This window comes from Erpetoichthys calabaricus, chromosome 4, assembly GCF_900747795.2.
Source record: "Erpetoichthys calabaricus chromosome 4, fErpCal1.3, whole genome shotgun sequence".
NCBI lineage: Eukaryota > Metazoa > Chordata > Cladistia > Polypteriformes > Polypteridae > Erpetoichthys > Erpetoichthys calabaricus.
In genome coordinates this window covers 323,851,348-323,872,534 of record NC_041397.2, presented here as the reverse complement: position 1 = coordinate 323,872,534, position 21,187 = coordinate 323,851,348, and the positions used below count along the sequence as shown (strand labels likewise).

At 43.6% G+C, this 21,187-nt stretch overlaps 2 protein-coding genes across 6 annotated transcripts in view; one reads left to right on the top strand and one right to left on the bottom strand.

The window, feature by feature from the left end:
- LOC114643524 (tripartite motif-containing protein 16-like) overlaps nucleotides 1-9,389 on the bottom strand; it is a 336,382-nt gene extending 326,993 nt beyond the window's left edge. For all 4 annotated transcript variants that reach the window (XM_051925868.1, XM_051925866.1, XM_051925867.1 and 1 more), the window contains exon 1: nucleotides 8,739-9,389. In XM_051925868.1, the coding sequence (XP_051781828.1) occupies nucleotides 8,739-9,323 (585 nt within the window). In that variant the 5' untranslated portion in view covers nucleotides 9,324-9,389. The remainder of the gene's footprint in view (nucleotides 1-8,738) is intronic.
- The window catches only part of LOC114643536 (tripartite motif-containing protein 16-like protein), a 385,751-nt gene that overhangs the window by 222,147 nt on the left and 142,417 nt on the right, over nucleotides 1-21,187 (top strand). The window lies entirely within an intron of this gene.

Below are 21,187 nucleotides of genomic sequence, written 5' to 3'. Positions count from 1 at the left end.
AGAGCACTGCGTAATACAGAGACAGACAGGCAGAGATATACAAACAAACAGGGAAGGCACATGTACTGAAAGAAAAAAAAATCAACATGTGCGTTGTTTCTGCAGCACTGAATGAGCTCACCTGCTCTAACATCACCCCTCCACGATCTGACTCTCTAAGTAACAGCACAAGTACAGACACAAACCAAGTGTAATCAAGAGTGTCCGATTCGATCCCCACTCACTCCTATATTTGCCGTTTTCAGTAGTAAGCTGCTCTTTTTGTTAATATTATACAGTACACACATGCACTTGGTTTGTGTCTGTACTTGTGCTGTTACTTAGAGAGTCAGATCGGGGGGAGGGGTGATGTTAGAGTGCGTGAGCTCATTCAGTGCTGCAGAAACAACGTGCATGTACTGAAAGAAAAAAAGATCAACATGTTGCCTTTCCTGTTTATTTGTATATCTCTGCCTGTCTGTCTCTGTATTACGCAGTGCTCTGTCTGTCTGTGTGTTATGGATCTTGAAAAAATAAGTTATAAGGACAGTTGTTCATGTTAATTGCAGTCTCAATTGTAAAAAAAATATTTTAAAAGGAGCATCCCACATGAAAATATAACGATCTCATTAACTGACAGTGCATACCAATTTATAAATTTTATGTCCGTTTGAGGTTAAAAAGAAGTAACACTTTGTCCCCAGTGGGGAATTGAACTCATGACTGTGTGTCAGAGGGGGTCACTTTTACATTTTTTTTGTGCACTGGGTGGTTCCATTAGGCACCCACTGTTGGGGACTGGGGGGTGAGAAGTTAAAAGGCTATCTGTACTTATTAATGGTATTTGCTATCCTGCAAGGGAATCACTGCTTTGAAGTCTGACCTTAGAAGAATGTCTGTATTTACCTGGCTTGGAAATATTGGTTTCTAATCAGCATGTCTGTACTTATTAATGGTATTTGCTGTCTTGCCAGGGAGTCACTGCTTGAAGTTTGACCTTAGAGAATGTTTGTATTTACCTGGCTTGGAAATATTGGTTCCTAATCAGCATATCTGAACTTATTAATGTTTGGTAACCATACATTTTGTTAACTTATGCTTTTATTAATTGTTAAACCCAGGCAATTTAGAGGTGCCATTGATTAGACTGTTTGTCCAGGACTGACAACAGAGGGGTGAAGTAAATATAGAAGGCAGAAGGGGGAGTCCACAGGAAACGCTGCCAAGACACTCGGACAGGGCACAGGGGCTCGCAGACAGACAAGGGTACCTGGCTGGCACGACATGAGGCACAAGGACGGCAACATATACTTCCAGGGAGGAAGAGACAGCTCCACAAGGAGACGCCAGTTGTGGGTCCAGCGAAAGAGGGAAGCCGCATGAGAGGACCAAGTGAAGCTGACAGACGAGGAATAAGGCGTGCCTAGGTCCCAGCCACACAAGGAGCCCAGAGTGGAAGAAAAAGGAACAACAAAGAGACGCTGACAGGGAGTCAACAATTTGACACAGCCTTCTGCTGGGTAACAGAGTGCATCCATGAACAATTAAGTGTTGGGGTAACACAGTGCACAAACTGGACTCTGCACCACTAAAGGTTGTATCCTACAATTCTTGTTTTTACGGACTTTTAGAGTGTGGACTGTGTATTTTCCTTTTAAAAAAGGACATTAATTCCTGATATGTTTAGGTTCTGTTATGTTCGTTTATCTTTTTAATGTACCTTATATTGTCTTGTACAATAGAACTTACTGTTGCTTTTTTTCTAAATTACTGTTGTGTCTTTCATTGTGTGTTTACTCACCGCCCAATTTAAAGAAACCTGTGTGCTATTATTGGTAAATTTCAGGAGTTCCCAGTCTCTTAATAAAACTGGGTGGCGTAGTCGGATATTTTAATGGTGTCTAAGTTAGATTACCTATAAGTGTGACCAGACACCTGTGACATGTGAGGCATAGCAAAGTTAGTCACTCTGAGAGGCGAATCTTAGCGCGCTACGCCACGGAAACTGTTGTATTATCCTTGAAGCTTTTGTGAAAGTGTTTATTTGATCTTTGGCACTCGGGCTTTATACATTCTATAGTTTATGCCTACATTTTGTAACATTTATTACTAAAATATGAAAAAGTTTCTGCTTTAACAATGTGTTTACACAGATTACTGTAGAAACGGTACACACATGAAATGCGTGTGTTCCAAATAACGATCTATTATTTCCATTCTAAAACTCCACTTCACTCCCAGACAATCAATCAAGACATGAGCTGGGAAAAGTGCGTTCACGTTCTAAGTCGGAGGGGAGATGGAATAGCCGGCTGCTGGCAGCTTGTCTTTTATCAGCACATTTAGAGGACAAAAGATGCTGGCGGAGAGATGTGAACGGATTTAAGAAGCGATTTAAGGTGGGCCGGATCTACAAGTTTTTTCGTAGACTCTGGTAATTCTAGTGTTAAACCCTCCCTGTATTGTTTACAACCCACCCTTTACTCTACTCTAACGCCTCTCCTAAGGGGAGATACTGTGGGATCTAGGCATCAGTCAAAGCACCAATCACAGGCCCGATTAGAAAGCGGAAAGCTGTGATTTGTCGTCTCCCTCCCATGTAACAATCACAGCCCGTGTTACAACGCAATTAGTCGCCGAACTTGTTTTGTTGTTCTTAGACTACGAAATACTACTACTATATTTAAAAACTCGCAAAGTCGTGAATCCGCGAAAAGTGAACTGCGAAGTAGCAAGGGATTACTGTAGAGCTAAAAGCCTCCCTGAACAGACGAGTTTTCAGTTGTTTTTTAAAAGAATTCATGGAGCAGCACCTGCTAATACGGAATTACAATAATCGATGCAGGATGTGATAAAAGCATGGACAAGTATCTCAGCATTAGAGAAGGAGAGGAAGGAGTGAACATGGGATATGTTACAGAGGTGAAAGTAAGAAGTTTCTTAATGTGATTTATGTTGGCAGAATAAGAAAGGGAGGAATCAAAAATGATACCAAGATTCTTTGCAGTAGAGGCAGGTCTGATGAGATCACCGCCAAGATGGACTGGGAAGGAGCTCATTTTATTAAGTTGCATTTTAGTCCCAATCTGCAGGAGTTCAGTTTTGTTGCAATTTCATTTTAAAGAGTTCTGCTCCATCCAGGTTTTAATTTCACTAAGGCAGGTTGTGAGCTGAGAAAGCAATGATGAAGTTTCACTTTAAACATTGAAATAAAGTTGAATATCGTCTGCATAAAAATGATAACCCAGTCCATAGCTACGGATAATATGGCGTATAAATACAGAAGAGAAGAGGGCCGAGGACAGAGCCCTAAGGAGCTCCTTGTGTGACTGGCGCTGAGCTGGATCTGCTGTTGCCAAGACTAACAAACTCTTATCTATCAGTCAGATAGGACTTGTACCACTGGAGGGCAGTGCCAGAGATACCCAGCATGTTCTTCATCATTCTGGACAGTAGAATGTCATGTCTGACCGGAGTGTCAAATGCTGCACTGAGGTCTAACAGAATTAATATGCTGGTTTGTCCAGAGTCTGCTGCCATAAGCAAATCATTGGTTACCCGTAGCAGAGCAGTTTCACAGCTGTGCTGCGTCCTGAAACAGACTGAAAGGGTTCCATCAAATTATTAGAAGTTAAGTAGTTGGTGAGTTGGGAAGCTACAACATGCTCAAGAACTTTTGACAGAAAAGGTAAGTGGGAAATAGGCCGGAAATTATTAAGATTGTCAGCATCATGACCAGACTTTTTTAACATTGTGGTTACAGAAGTGATTTTAAAAGTGAGCGGCACAGAGCCAGTGTCAAGGGATGAGTTTATTATTGTTGTAACAGTCGGGATTATGGCATGAAGGCAGGATTTAAGTAGTGTGCTGGGGATGGGGTCCAGTACACAAGTAGTCGGCCTCATCTTACAAAGCAGGTTATTAACAAACGCAGATGTGACTGGTGAGAACTTAGAGAAGGAGCTGGATGGAGTGGGAAAACAGGGAGAGATATTAACAGATGATGGATTTATGTTAGAGTGAGAGAGTTTTTATTGCACCAGTTTATCATCCAGTCCACTTGATTTAGATGGTGGCTTTCATCCTCCCCTGATATGCGTCCTATGATCATGGTGTCATCCGCATACTTAATAATGGAGCAGTGCTCATTGTTCTGTCTCAGGTCACTTGTGTACACAGTAAACAGTAATGGTGATAAGACAACAACCCTGTGGACTTCCTGTGTTTGAATGAAGAGCTATTGAAAAAGTGTCCTGTACTTTAACTGTCTGTGAACGATTTAAAAGAAAGTTCTGAATCCATAGTGTGATAAATGGGTTTCCATTCATACTGTTTAATTTCCCAATCAGTATATGAGGCTGTATGGTATTGAACGCTGAAGAAAAATCCAAAAATAGTGCTCTGACATATGAACAGGCTGATCAAGAAAGGTGTAGATTTGATGTAAGATAACAAGCAAATTGATTGTTGTCTTGTAGTACTAGGGTGTTGTACCGTGTTAGCCATTATGAATGTAGAGAAAAGCCAAGCAAAATGACACCTTTTATTGGCTAACTAGAAAGATTACAATATGCAAGCTTTCGAGGCAACTCAGGCCCCTTCTTCAGGCAAGATGTAATTGTTGTCTTGAAAAGACTTGGTCTCTGTCATTAAAATGTTTTTCACCAAATGTTCAAAGCATTTCATTGGAACAGATGTAAGTGCCACTGGTCTATAGTCACTCAGACAGCTTGGCCTAGAAACCTTAGATACAGGGGTAATGATTGATTGTTTCCACAGATTAGGTACAACACCACAGGTCAGAGATCAGTTAAAAAGCAAATGAAAAACTGGGGAGAACTGCTTAGAGCGAGACTTTAAGAGCTGACCTGATATGCCTTCTGGTCCCACTGTCTGCTGCAAGCCTTTCTCCACTTCAGTTAAACTGAACCCCATCACAGCAGAATTTCTGGTGTTTTTATAAAGCATCTCCTTTATTTCTGTATTTTGGTGCTGAAATCACTTGTTTCAAATCTGACAAAAAAAAGTTATTCAGTTCATCTGCTAAAAGCTTGTGGTCTTTGTCAGCTGGAAAATCCACATTCTTTTTAGAGTCCAGTCCTGTAATTATTTTTAGTCCCTTCCAGACCTGCTTTGGATTGTTATCATTAAACCACCTCTTGATTTTTTCCCCATTCATCTTTTTATTTTGTTTAATTAGCCTGTTAATTCTTTGCTGTAAAATTTCTTATCTTCTATCTTATTTTCTTGATGTGCATGTTGCTTTTCCAATAGTAATGCTTTAACCTCTTTACTCAAAAGCGAAAAGGTTTATTTTGGCATGCAAGAAAATTCAAGGAGTGGAGATCGCTCTTATTCAATTGACTTTTATGAAATTCACCCAATAGATTTAACACGCGTGACAGTGATCTGAGATACCGAGCATCATATCATTAACATAAGGGAACAACTTCTTTAATTCCACCATTTCCCTTGTAATGTTTTTTTTTTTTTTTAATCTCTGACTTCTTCCAAAGGAGGAAAGGCAAGGTCTCAAATGAAATTAGAAGAACATTGTTGATTAGAGGTTAGATTTGAGGTAGACTGCAAGAGAAGAGTAAGGGGGGATAGGGAAGGGAAGTACTGTATGTACAGGCCATAATAGACAAAAAGGTGATGGTGTATAAATAAATCCAGTAAATAAATAAGAGCAGCAGAAGATACATGCATACAGTAAATAAAATAGAAATGTAGATGACAGTCCAGATGTGTCGAACAGTAGAATTACACGTAAACCAGCAGGTGTGTACAGTACAGGGCAGGTAGGGTCAGGTCACTCGGAGTTCAGTGACCTTATGGCTGTCCGTGACGCAGGTGGCGTGAGTGGTGACCCCTCCCTCCCATCTGGTTCCACTTTGTAAACTGAAATAGTCACATTGAAGTCCATTTACACAAACAAAGACTTCTCAACTACAGCACAGAAACTGAATCCACATGAAAAACATGGACTTTCAGTTGCAGCTTGTGTGCCAATCCAAGTAATGTCAGCCTGTCCTACAGCTGGATGTCTGTCTTCAGGACATCTCAGCACCTGAGTTATGTCAAAGAATCGAAATTTAAAAGACAACATAAACAGACCAAGAATTATAATAAGATCCTCCAAATGTGTACCCATATTAGTGACCTGATTTACATTAAATTGAAAACTATAACACTAGTTCATACATTTCATTGCTTTTTAAGATGTTTGTTAAACATTTGCTTGCTTTTAAATAAAGCTGTTTTGCTGTTATCATTATTTTACTGAGAACACAATATATCAATGTCTAGTTACTGAGACCTGGAGGAGCCAATATGACACAATTCCTTTATTTGAAGCAGCAACCAAAATAGTTTTACTGTCCATCATAAATTAGGAAATGCCAGTCAAGGAAGTGTCTTTGAACAGTTTTATGTGACGAGCTGCATATGACTTCTGAAAGGGAGGTGAATTTATGTCAATTGAGGCACTCATATTAAATATTAAACAGAATCAGGTAAACGTAGAGCACTAATGTACAGTCCTCCTGAGCAAAAATCATCATTCATAACTGAGTTTAATTGCCTTTTATCTCACCTCACAATATGTTACGATTGTGTGGTAGTGATGGATGACTTAGATAGATAGATAGATAGATAGATAGATAGATAGATAGATAGATAGATAGATAGATAGATAGATAGATAGATAGATAGATAGATAGATAGATAGATAGATAGATAGATAGATAGATAGATAGATAGATAGATAGATAGATAGATAGATAGATAGATAGATAGATAGATAGATAGATAGATACTTTATTAATCCCAAGGGGAAATTCACATACTCCAGCAGCAGCATACTGATAAAAAACAATATTAAATTAAATTAAATTAAAGAGTGATAAAAATGCAGGTAAAAATATAATAATATAATATTGACAATATTAGTAATATATATAATTTTATTATTGGTAGGGTTTACTAAATTGTTAAAGCTCAGAGTCCATCACACAGTCATACATTAGGTGGAACTATCACTCATTTCAAATGTCCTTCCTGCTCCACTAATTGAATTGATGTCTAATCACTAATTAAGTGCCTGATTACTCATTTAATTAAAATTACAGCATTTACACAGCATTACGATCTTAAACTTTTTATCTAAATTCACTGTAAGGATCTTAGACAACTCTGGAGTACAAGACAGATTGATTGACATGTCACTATAACGTGTCTCTTAAAAAGGCCTCAGATCAGCCAAAGTAAACTTCTTCTTCTTCTTCTTTCAGCTGCTCCCGTTAGGGGTTGCCACAGCAAATCATCTTCTTCCATATCTTTCTGTCCTCTGTATCTTGCTCTGTTACACTCATCACCTGCATGTCCTCTCTCACCACATCCATAAACCTTCGCTTAGACCTTCCTCTTTTCCTCTTCCCTGGCAGCTCTGTCCTTAGCATTCTTCTCCCAATATACCCCTCATCTCTCCTCTGCACATGTCCAAACCAATGCAATCTCGCCTCTCTGACTTTGTCTCCCAACTGTCCAACTTAAGCTGACCCTCTAATGTCCTCATTTCTAATTCTGTCCATCCTCGTCACAGCCAATACAAATCTTAGCATCTTTAACTCTGCCACCTTCAGCTCTGTCTCCTGCTTTCTGGTCAGTGCCACCGTCTCCAACCCATATAACATAGCTGGTCTCACTACCATCCTGTAGACCTTCTCTTTCACTCTTGCTGATACCCATCTGTCACAAATCACTCCTGACACTCTTCTCCACCCATTCCACCCTGCCTGTACTCTCTTCTTCACCTCTCTTCCACAATCCCCATTACTCTGTACTGTTGATCCCAAGTATTTAAACTCATCCACCTTCGCCAGCTCTACTCCTTGCATCGTCACCATTCCACTGACCTCCCTCTCATTCACACACATGTATTCTGTCTTGTTCCTACTGACCTTCATTCCTCTCCTCTCTAGAGCATATCTCCACCTCTCCAGTGTCTCCTCAACATGCTCCCTACTATCGCTACAGATCACAATGTCATCAGCGAACATCATAGTCCATGGGCACTCCTGTCTGATCTCGTCTGTCAACCTGTCCATCACCATTGGAAATAAGAAAGGGCTCAGAGCCGATCCCTGATGTAATCACCAAAGCAAACTCAAATTCTTTAAATCGCACAAACAAAACAAAGACCAGTAAGCAGCTGAACACACTTATCCTGTATGTGGCAGCCCTATAGATGGTCTCTAATCATGTGGTAAAACCTTGGGGTATTGCGTTATGTTTTGGGTGATACTGTATGGTGACGTACTACTCGTACACCAGCCATTTGTAACTCTGTCTTGATAAGAATACCTCAGTGGGTTCAGAATGATAGATATTTCTACAGACAATCCAAGTGCTGCTTGTACCCATGTCACAGGCCAGTTTTGGTCTGCAGGCTGTAGTTGGCCCCCAACTGCCTAATATCTCAAAAGAAAACTAATTAGAGCACAAATAGCCTGAGATTAATGGATTAATGAGACCACTCCGCTTATTAACTGTACATGGATAATATTGGGTGTCCCATATCAGATAGTTTCATGCATTACATCCACTGTCACCAGGATAGGCTCCAGCTCAGCACTATCCTATACTTGAAAAATCAGGTTCTAAGATGGATGAATAGATTTCTCCATCAAACAACATTTACAAACCCCTTAACTCCTGTTATTTAGCTTTTATTCTGTTAAACAGTAAACTCAACTCACCTCTTTTTCTTCTCTTTCCGTCTCCAGATCAACCATTTCATGACCTTTATGTCCAGTCACCACACACATCATGCAGATACACATCTCATCAGTTCTGCAAAATATTTCCAGACTTTTCTGATGTTTCACACAGAGCTTCTCCTTCAGATTTCCATCAGGATCAACCAGCTTGTGACCCTTCCAGGCTGCTATTTCACAGTGAGGCTGCAGGTGAGGTTGACAGAAGGAGGCCATACAGGTTAGACAGGACTTCACCGCTCTGAACTTCTTCCCAGTACAAGCGTCACACTCCACATCTCCAGGGCCAGCATAATTGTGAGACTGAGGTGGAGAAGGAGTGAGTCCCATCTTCTTTAATTTCTTAACAACTTCATTCAGCAGAGGGTTTCTGTTCAGCTCAGGCCTTGTGGTGAAGGTGTGTCTGCACTGAGGACAGCTGCACACTTGGCTGTGATCCCAGTAGTCCGTGAGGCACTTCAAACAGAAATTGTGACCACAGGGGATTGAGACGGGGTCACTCAGGGTGTCCAGACACACAGAGCAGGTGACCTCGTCTTGTAATCCACACAGCTGGGCTTCAGCCATCGTCAGTCTGAGGAGAAACAGGCAGAGAGAATCAGTCAGGAAAACAAGGAAGTGACTTGTGAAGAAACAAAAGTGAAAGTTTGTCTGTGCTCAGTGAGGAGGAGGAGGAGGAGATTTAAAGAGAAACATGAGAGCTCACAGAGAGATCATCTGGGGAGACACTGAGGGTGAACAGATAATGTGAGACAGGAGCCCAGAGAGTGAAGCTGTACAGTATCAGGAGAGATGACCTGTCCAGAGGGTCTCTGTTAAAGTTTAATTCACGTCAGTATTTCTTATTTAATTATTACACACTGCAGTGCATATTAGACAGACACACAACTCAGTGCACATTTACAAATTAAACAAAGTGAAAATAAAACACAACACCTAAATCATTAGAAAGAGATTTTCATGTAGCCATTCTGATCCTCTTTATTGGTCAAATTGTCCATCCCATAGTAAGTTCTCATCTGTTGCTTATCAGAGTTGTGTGAATGGTGTGATGAGGAGAACTGACTGATTGATTTTAATCTGTCAAATAAAGAATTTTTGTTTTTTTCTTTGCCCAGGTCAGTAAAGCCCCCAGCTATTAGACTCAATCAAGATAACAGAAGCCCACTCGGTCTAAGAAACAGAATAACATGATTCATTGTTAAAGACACGGATTATAGAAATATGAGAACTGCTTGTAAACTGACATAAAAGACAAGACAGACAGACACCAAGCCCAGGAGTGGAGCTGGATGTTCTCAGATTTTCAGATTTTCTTAGCTCTACAAGCCTTTCAGTTCAGAAGTTCACTTTGAATTCACTGCACAACAAAGTTTTTGCTTCTTGAACACTGCTGTGTGTTTCTGATAGATTTGTGGGTGCTGATCACGAATATCACATCAAAATTTACCCATCATGTACCGTTTCAGAGATGATTTTTCTTATATAAGTATCCAAACATTTTCGTTCCTGTAAGTGACTTATCAACAACGGTTTGTGCAGCCTGTGCATGTCTAGCCATGGAATAAGGCCAGGCTGGAAGCTGTTCTGTGGAAGTTGACACCCTGGGCAGGTCTGAACGAGCTGGACGCTGTCTCAGCATGCTATAAAGGTGGCTTACATACACCAATCCTGCTCATTTGGTTAATATACAGTCATATGAAAAAGTTTGTGAGCCCCTCTCAGCCTGCATAATAATTGACTCTCCTTTCAACAAAAAAGATAACAGTGGTATGTCTTGCATTTCCTAGGAACATCTGAGTACTGCGGTGTTTTCCAAACAAAGATTTTCAGTGAAGCAGTATTTGGTTGTATGAAATTAAATCAAATGTGAAAAACTGGCTGTGCACAAATGTGGGTCCCCTTGTCATTGTGCTGATTTGAATGCCTGTCAATGCTCAATGCTGATTACTTACACCACCAAATTGGTTGGATTAGCTCATTAAGCCTTGAACTTCATAGACAGGTGTGTCCAATCATGAGCTATAAAGGGATTTAAGGTGGTCAATTGCAAGTTCTGCTTCCTTCCCTTTGACTCTCCTCTGAAGAGTGACAGACAGCATGGGATCCTCAAAGCAACTCTCCAAAGATCTGAAAACAAAGATTGTTCAGTCTCATGGTTTAGGGGAAGGCTACAAAAAGATATCTCAGAGGTTTAAACCGTCAGGAATGGAATCAGGAAATGGAAGGCCACAGGGACAGTTGGGGCCCTTGTTAAAGTCGAGGGTAGGAAGATGTCAAGCCAATATCAACAAATTCTTCAGGATAATGTTCAAGCATCAGTCACAAAGTTGAAGTTACGCAGGGGTTGGATATTCCAACAAGACAATGACCCAAAACACAGTTCGAAATCTACAAAGGCATGCATGCAGAGGGAGAAGTACAATGTTCTGGAATGGCCGTCACAGTCCCCTGACTTCATCCATCCATCCATTGTCTCCCGCTTATCCGAGGTCGGGTCGCGGGTGCAGCAGCTTAAGCAGAGATGCCCAGACTTCCCTCTCCCCGGCCACTTCTTCTAGCTCTTCCGGGAGAATCCCAAGGTGTTCCCAGGCCAGTCGAGAGACATAGTCCCTCCAACGTGTCCTGGGTCTTCCCCGGGGCCTCCTCCCGGTTGCACGTGCCCGGAACACCTCACCAGGGAGGCGTCCAAGAGGCATCCTGATCAGATGCCCGAGCCACCTCATCTGACTCCTCTTGATGCGGAGGAGCAGCGGCTCTACTCTGAGCCCTTCCCGGATGACTGACCTTCTCACCCTATCTTTAATGGAAAGCCCAGACACCCTGCGGAGGAAACTCATTTCAGCCGCTTGTATTCGCGATCTCGTTCTTTCGGTCACTACCCATAGCTCATGACCATAGGTGAGGGTAGGAACATAGATCGACTGGTAAATTGAGAGCTTCGCCTTGCGGCTCAGCTCCTTTTTCACCACAACAGACCGATGCAACGCCCGCATTACTGCGGATGCCGCACCGATCCGCCTGTCGATCTCACGCTCCATTCTTCCCTCACTCGTGAACAAGACCCCGAGATACTTGAACTCCTCCACTTGGGGCAGGATCTCGCTACCAACCCTGAGAGGGCACTCCACCCTTTTCCAGCTGAGGACCATGGTCTCGGATTTGGAGGTGCTGATTCTCATCCCAGTCGCTTCACACTCGGCTGCAAACCGATCCAGAGAGAGCTGAAGATCACGGCCTGATGAAGCAAACAGGATAACATCATCTGCAAAAAGCAGTGACCCAATCCTGAGCCCACCAAACCAGACCCCCTCAACGCCCTGGCTGCGCCTAGAAATTCTGTCCATAAAAGTTATGAACAGAATCGGTGACAAAGGGCAGCCCTGGCGGAGTCCAACTCTCACTGGAAACGGGTTCGACTTACTGCCGGCAATGCGGACCAGGCTCTGGCAATGATCGTACAGGGGCAGAACAGCCCTTATCAGGGGGTCCGGTACCCCATACTCTCGGAGTACCCCTCACAGGATTCCCCGAGGGACACGGTCGAATGCTTTTTCCAAGTCCACAAAACACATGTAGACTGGTTGGGCGAACTCCCATGCACCCTCCAGGACCCTGCTAAAGGTATAGAGCTGGTCCACTGTTCCGCGACCAGGACGAAAACCACACTGTTCCTCCTGAATCCGAGGCTCGACTATCTGACGGACCTCTCCAGGACCCCTGAATAGACTTTTCCAGGGAGGCTGAGGAGTGTGATCCCTCTGTAGTTGGAACACACCCTCCGATCCCCCTTCTTAAAGAGGGGGACCACCACCCCGGTCTGCCAATCCAGAGGCACTGTCCCTGATGTCCATGCGATGTTGCAGAGGCGTGTCAACCAAGACAGTCCTACAACATCCAGAGCCTTGAGGAACTCCGGGCGTATCTCATCCACTCCCGGGGCCCTGCCACCAAGGAGTTTTTTGACCACCTCGGTGACCTCAGTCCCAGAGATGGGGGAGCCCACCTCTGAGTCCCCAGGCTCTGCTTCCTCATTGGAAGGCATGTTAATGGGATTGAGGAGGTCTTCGAAGTACTCCCCCCCCGACCCACAACGTCCTGAGTCGAGGTCAGCAGCACACCATCCCCACCATATACAGTGTTGACACTGCACTGCTTCCCCTTTCTGAGAAGCCGGATGGTGGACCAGAATCTCCTCGAAGTCGTCCGAAAGTCGTTCTCCATGGCCTCCCCAAACTCCTCCCACGCCCGAGTTTTTGCCTCAGCAACCACCAAAGCCGCATTCCGCTTGGCCTGCCGGTACCTATCAGCTGCCTCCAGGGTCCCACAGGACAAAAGGGTCCTGTAGGACTCCTTCTTCAGCTTGACGGCATCCTTCACCGCCGGTGTCCACCAACGGGTTCGGGGATTGCCGCCACGACAGGCACCGACCACCTTAAGGCCACAGCTCCGGTCAGCTGCCTCAACAATAGAGGCACGGAACATGGCCCATTCGGACTCAATGTCCCCCACCTCCCTCGGGATGTGGTCGAAGTTCTGCCGGAGGTGGGAGTTGAAGCTACTTCTGACAGGGGGCTCTGCCAGACGTTCCCAGCAGACCCTCACAACACGTTTGGGCCTACCACGCCTGACCGGCATCCTCCCCCACCATCGAAGCCAACTCACCACCAGGTGGTGATCAGTTGACAGCTCCGCCCCTCTCTTCACCCGAGTGTCCAAGACATGTGGCCTCAAGTCCGACGACACAACCACAAAGTCGATCATCGAACTGAGGCCTAGGGTGTCCTGGTGCCAAGTGCACATATGAACACCCCTATGCTTGAACATGGTGTTCGTTATGGACAATCCGTGACGAGCACAGAAGTCCAATAACAAAACACCGCTCGGGTTCAGATCGGGGGGGCCATTCCTCCCAATCACGCCCTTCCAGGTCTCACTGTCATTGCCCACGTGAGCATTGAAGTCTCCCAGCATTACGAGGGAGTCCCCAGAAGGTATGCCCTCTAGCACCTCCTCCAGGGACTCCAAAAAGGGTGGGTACTCCAGACTGCTGTTCGGTGCATACGCACAAACAACAGTTAGGACCCCTACTCTCTCTTCTGTTTTCTTTTCCGGTGTCCTATTGGTGGTAGCTTGTGCCACCACCATCTACCCAAAGCACCATGATGTTCCAACAATGATGGATGGATTAAAAGCCAGAAGTCTGTATAACCATCAGCATCAAGTGACTCCGTGAGAACCCTAACTACAAAGAGGACTATTTCATTTATGTTAGGTAGAATGCCCAAAGGGGACTGGGCGGTCTCGTGGCCTGGAACCCCTACAGATTTTATTTTTTTCTCCAGCCTTCTGGAGTTTTTTTTTGTTTTTTCTGTCCACCCTGGCCATCGGACCTTACTCCTTTCTATGTTAACTAATGTTGTCTTATTTTAATTTCTTATTTGTCTTTTATTCTTCTTTTCTTCATTATGTAAAGCACTTTGAGCTACTTTTTGTATGAAAATGTGCTATATAAATAAATGTTGTTGTTGTTGTTGTTGTTGTCCCCCCACCCGAAGGCGAAGGGAGGCTACCCTCTCGTCCACCGGGGTAAACCCCAATGTACAGGCTCCAAGTCGGGGGGCAATAAGTATACCCACACCCGTTCGGCGCCTCTCACCGGGGGCAACTCCAGAGTGGTAGAGAGTCCAGCCCCTCTCAAGGAGATTGGTTCCAGAGTCCAAGCTGTGCGTCGAGGTGAGCCCAACTAGATCTAGCCGGAACCTCTCAACTTCGCGCACTAGCTCAGGCTCCTTCCCCTTCAGAGAGGTGACATTCCACATCCCAAGAGCCAGCTTCTGTAGCCGAGGATCGGACCGCCAAGGTCCCCGCCTTCGGCCACCACCCAACTCACACTGCACCTGACCTCCTTGGCCCCTCCCATAGGTGGTGAGCCCATGGGAAGGGGGACCCACGTTGCCTCTTCGGGCTGTGCCCGGCCGAGCCCCATGGGTGCAGGCCCGGCCACCAGGCACTCGCCATCGAGCCCCACCTCCAGGCCTGGCTCCAGAGTGCGGCCCCGGTGACCCGCGTCCGGGAGAGGGAAAACGCCGTCCAAAATTGTTTTCCATCATAGGAGGTTTGTTTAAACAAACCTCCCCTGACTTCAATATCATCGAAAATCTATGGGATGATTTGAAGCAGGCTGTCCATGCTCAGCAGCCATCAAATTTAACTGAACTGGAGAGTTTTTGTATGGAAGAATGGTCAAAAATACCTCCATCCAGAATCCAGACACTCATCAAAGGCTATAGGAGAACAGCGTCTAGAGGCTGTTAGATTTGAAAAAGGAGGCTCAACTAAGTATTGATGTCATATCTCTGTTGGGTGCCCAAATTTATGCACCTGTCTAATTTTGTTATGATGCATATTGCATATTTTCTGTTAATCCAATAAACTTAATGTCACTGCTGAAATAATACTGTTTCCATAAGGCATGACACATATTAAAAGGAAGTTGCTACTTTGAAAGCTCAGCAAATGAGAAACAAAAATCCAAAGAATTAAGAGGGGTTCCCAAACTTTTTCATATGACTGTAGATAGTCAGTGTCTATGTAGATTATCAGTATAGTAAAGTCTAGTATCTGTAGCAATATCACAGTAAGTAAGCTTGATGCTATAGACCTTTTGGTGTTTGGCGATATGTCTCGTCAATGTCGTAACAGCCGCGATACATTCTTCTATATCTGTGGCGAATATACACTTGCGCCTCAGAGACGTTGGATGACTGCTCTTGTGAAGAAAGCTTATCTTCTGTATTTCAGCTGCAAAACTGGTGATCGGGACAAGTAATTGGCACCTCAAATTTGCTGTGCGACATGTGCTGTCAGTCTGAGAGCCTGGCTCAGAGGCACTCAAAAGACGATGCTGTTTGCTGTTCCGATGATATTGCGAGAACAGAAAGACCATGTGACGGACTGCTACTTCTGTTTGACTAATGTGTCTGGTTTCTCTGCCAAAAACAAGAAGTCAATTGAATCTCCTAATCTTCCTTCAGCAATGAGACCCGTGCCACATGATGACAGTCTTCGAATTCTGAAACCACCAGAGGATTGGACCTTAGACGAACCAGATGAAGAAACTGCAATGCAGGGTACTGACAGTGACATTGACCCGGATTTTGTACCGTGCTCGTCAGGCGATCCACATCTGATAACACAGTCCGAATTGAACGATTTGGTCAGAGATTTGAGTCTGTCAAAAGCAAAAGCCGAGCTCCTGGGTTTGAGACTGCAGGAATGGTGTTTGCTTTCACCAGGTACGAAAATCTCTGTGTTTCAAGGCCGACATCATAATAGAACCAAATTTTTTGCACAAGTCGACAGTCTCTGTTTCTGTTGTGACATTGAAGAATTGTTCTCGGCCTTGGGTTGTGATCACAGCCTAGAAGAGTGCCGTCTCTTCACTGATTCGTCAATGTTGAGCCTGAAAGCTGTTCTGCTACACAATGACAACATTTATCCTTCAGTACCTGTTGGCTATGCAGCACACATGAAAGAAACGTGTGAGAATATGGAAGTGTCGCTGAAGCACGTCCAGTAGAGCACGTACAACTGGAATATCTGTGGAGATCTTAAAGTCGTTGCTCTGTTACTAGGACTGCAGCTCGGCTATACAAAGTACTGTTGTCTTATCTGTGAATAGGACAGCCGTGCCAAAGAGTTGCACTATTCTCAACAGAACTGGCCACTCCATAAAAAATTTGTTTCAGGACATAAAAATGTGGCACATGAATCGCTTGTCGACCCGACAAAGATATTTTTGCCTCCTCTTCACATAAAACTGGGACTCATGAAACATTTTGTGAAAGCACTGAACAAGGAAGGCAAAGGTTTTTGTTATTTAAGACAGATGTTTCCAAGAATAACTGATGCCAAGATCAAAGAGGGTATTTTTGTTGGCTCCCAGATCAGACATATTATGAGTGACGAGCGGTTTGAAGATCTGTTAGTTGGGCCGGAAAAAATTGCCTGGAAAGCCTTCAAAGACGTTGTTGACAATTTTCTGGGCAATTACAGAGCCCCAAACTACATTCAGCTGGTAGACAAACTTCTCAAAGCATACAAGATAATGAAGTGCAACATGTTATTCATTTCCTCCACTCACACTTGGACTTCTTCCCCTCAAATCTCGGTGCTGTCAGTGACGAACACGGTGAAAGGTTTCACCAGGACATTGCTACGATTGAGAAACGATACCAGGGCAACTGGAATCCATCAATGCTTGCTGACTACTGTTGAACACTGCAACGTAATGCAACAGACATTGAATACAAAAGAAAATTGGGAGCAAAACACTTTTAATTCTGTTGAATTTAACAGCTTATGCGAAACATAAACATGACTAAATATGTTATTGTCAGTGAACATATAAATGTCTGTTTCTCAGAGTTCCTATGTGATGCAGTAAAACCAAAACTATATTTGTGCATACCCAGTAGGTACCTGTCACAATCAGCAAAAACTTTTCAGGAAGCAAGACTTTTCTAAAAAATTGTTGTGCAGTGTATTATTTCCCAAACATTGACATCATATATAACTGATGCCCACCTCTTCAGTTCTTAGACCTACTGTTTTATAGTTACTCCAGTCTTCATTATACCCACGAACACCACGGTGGAAGTTTAATACACACCATCTGCACAATTCTCAGCTTTATGAATACTTTTGTCTAAATTAGAATAGTTTATCTTAATTAATACTGGAACTACCCAGGACCCAGCATTTCTATGGCTTTCCATCATGGGCTGCCTTTGTGGTGCCACAATTGCTTTTGCTAGTAACTTAGCTTGCAATTTCACTCAACTGAGTTTAAATTTAGAAACTCACCTTTCTCATTTAGAGGGCTCTCGCCCTAATGTGGTGGATCAGAGGCATGAGACTCTCATGGACAATACTAGAGCAGAATTGAACTCTTTGTTGTTGCACCATATAAAGTTTATAATCCATTCCACCAGGGCCTGTTACTATATTTGCTGTTCTAAACCAAGTATGTTTTTGGCCCTTGGACTGAAAGATTGTGACACTTTCTCTTCAATTTTGACTATCAAAAGCAGGGTGGAAATTTTTACTACTAACATTCATGAACTAAACAAATATTTCTGTCAGTTTTGCTCTAATTTATATAAATGATTCCATTTCTCCCTTATCAGTTGTTGACTCCTTCTTATCCCTGTCAGGTCTTGCTGAGGATGAAGCTCCTACCTTTGACTGGCTGGTAACATTAGGGGAACTGTAGGAAGCTTTGGATAAAAGCCCCACGTCCCCAAGACTGATGTTACTCAATTATGTTGACCTTTTTTGAAAGTTGCTTAGGAAAATAGCATCTCCTAAACAAATAAACGTAAATGTAAATCTCCAAGTCCTGATGGGCTGCCCCCAGAATTTATTTCTGCTTTTTGAAAGCAGCTGTTTGCTCCGCTCTTCTATATGTTGAATTCTACCAGCTCCACTTCTCAGCTTAATCCATCTATTAATATGGCTATGATCTTTCTTCTGTCTACACTACAAAACAGGCCCTCTTATTAGATGTGCCCTTACTAGTAATGACTCCAGAAATGGAGACAGGTTGACAGATTATTGAGACCTCTTCAGAGATGGCATCTCCAAACCGCTTTAAGCAACACAGCACTGTACTCTGGTTGGCAAGCATGTTTTTGGCATTTCCTTTACTTCTCTCAATTGTTATTAAGATTAAAAGAATAAAATGTTCTTGTGTTCTCTTATGTAACAATTAAGTATGTTTAATGAAAATTTAATTGTAAAAAAATAAAGATGAATTAGGTTAGCACAGGGATGCCGAGTCCTAGCCTCTTCTCTGTGAACACCACCTCAACAGGGTGGCTCCATCATCCAGTCTCATGGATTCTCATACCAGTGCTGTACCGAAGACACACAGCTGTACCTGTCATTCCCTCCAGAGGACCAGACAATGACAGCCAGAATCTCAGGACGTCTCACTTATGTCTCAACCTGGATTAAGGAACACCATCTGCATCTCAGGTTGGGAAAGACAGAGCTCCTTGTTAAGCCCTCATCTTTGTCCACCACAGCTTATAATCAGTAATACCTGCCAAATCAGTATAGGGTTATGATCGACCAGTGACCACACTGCAAATGTTTCTCATTCTTGCACATTCATTCCATATACAGTCAGCCATTAGTCCTGTCACATCTGGATTACTGTAACTGTTTACTGGGAGGGTACCAGGATGTGCTACCAAGAAACTACTGATGATTAAAAATAACCACAACCACAATGAGCACCAGCCGCTCCTCTTTTCAGGTCACTTTACTGGCAGGAAACAATCAATTCCAGCCCTTGATGCTGGAGCTGAGCAGTCAGTGGGTATATAGATACCTATATAGATACCTACTGCTGTATAGATATGGAGGCACTCATGAGGTCCTCTACTGCTTGTCAGTCACTTGGGTTTGCTCTTTGACGTTGTCTGGTGATGCCACTTCTGCATGGCATCAAATCTCAATCTGGACTCTTTTCACATGTAGCTCCAAGCTGGTGGAACATGCTGCCCACCTCAATTTGAAATAGTGACTCCATCGAAATGTTTAAGAAGTGTTTGAAGACCCTCTTATTCTGTGAATGTCTCTCTAATTGATGATGGCTTTGATAAGTTCTTATAACTTAGGAATTGTAACTCATTGGCATTTTGTTTGATCTCTGGTGATCAATTTTGTCACCTTGTCCTGTTACACTTGTTCTCAAACAGTCCCCAGACTGATGTTTACTTGATTATGGTGACACATTTTGGATAAAATTGACTGCAAAGTGAGGAAATGTAAAAATCATAAAATACCCCTGGGCCTAATAAACCAACCAAAGTCAAGTCAAGTCAAGTTGGGGAGGACGCATTGGTGCAGCATGTTGCTGCACCCACTAAATGATGAAACAACTTGGGGTCCTGGTTGGCAAACCCCCAGGCAGACACGCGGTCCAGTCCCACCCTCCGGAAATGCCCCTCTATCTACCACAGCCAGGTGTTACATGGGCAACCCCTTGGCCTGGTCCAGCCACTCAGGTCCCCAACAATGAGGATCTTACGAGCCGGATCACCCTCGGGGAAATGCGCCACATGGCCGTAGTGCCGTAATTGATGCTCCCTCACAATGCAGGTCATGTGCCTCATTCGGGACTCCATGAGCAACACAAAGTCAAACCAGCGGTACTCAAGGATTTTCCGGAGAGACACAGTACCAAAGGAGTCCAGTCTTCATTTCAGTTCACTGGACAGCGTCCATGTCTTGCAACCATATAAAAAGACAGGAAGCACCAGGACTCTAAAGACTTGGACCTTCGTCCTTTTGCATAGATATCAGAAGCGCCACACACCCCTTTCCAGTGACCCCATTACCCCCATGCTCTCCCAATCCATCTACTGACTTCATAGGAAGAGTCACCAGAGACATGAATGTCACTTCTGAGGTAAGTAAACCTCTCAACGAGGTCGACACTCTCTCCGCAAACAGACACACTGCTGATGGCTGTGCCCAAGAGGTCATTAAATTAACCCTAACCAAAGTTTACAGATTAGTAAAATATTTATTCAGGAGATTTAAAAAAGCATTTAAAAAATGCCTACATAAAAAAGCAAGAGACAAGCGCAAGAAATGAGAAAATTAAACAGATTTGGTTAAAAATAAAATCTGAAGCAAACAGAATCCAAATGTTATTAACCAGAGACAGGACCTCCTCACAAGAGCAGGGAACAAAACAGGACCACCAAAAACTGAAACGTAAAGCAGAGTCCACAAGACAAGAGAAACCTTAATGTTTGATGCTGCTCTTTCATCTGCCATTTCTTCTTAAATACCCCTGGAAGTGGAGCTCCAGCAGTACCATCAAGTGGCTCCACCCCCCTAGGCTGCACAGGAAGCATACACTTAAAAAAAAGCTAAGCAGAAGAAAACTAACCTCATAAATAAACACAAATTAAAAAACAAAATATTCATCAATAGACAATACACGCAAAAACAAATTAATACCATTTACAAAACAATTCAGAAAAAGATTAAGAGATGCATGCTTAGCATTAGCCCTGCGGTGGGCTAGCGCCCTGCCCGGGGTTTGTTTCCTGCCTTGCGCCCTGTGTTGGCTGGGATTGGCTCCAGCAGACCCCCGTGACCCTGTAGTTACGATATAGCGGGTTGGATGATGGATGGATGGATGCTTAGCATTAGACCCGAGGGTCACTCAGGCTATAAAACCAATGCTAAAAGCGTTAGTCCCGAGTGTCACTCAGGCAGGGGTAGAGACGTGTCTCACGTAAGCGTTAGGTCAAGGTTTACTCGGGTTGTAAAAGTGCCAACAGCGTTAGTGCCGAGCGTTACCCAGGCAAAGGTGCAGACGCATCTTCTCTTAGCCTCATAATGGC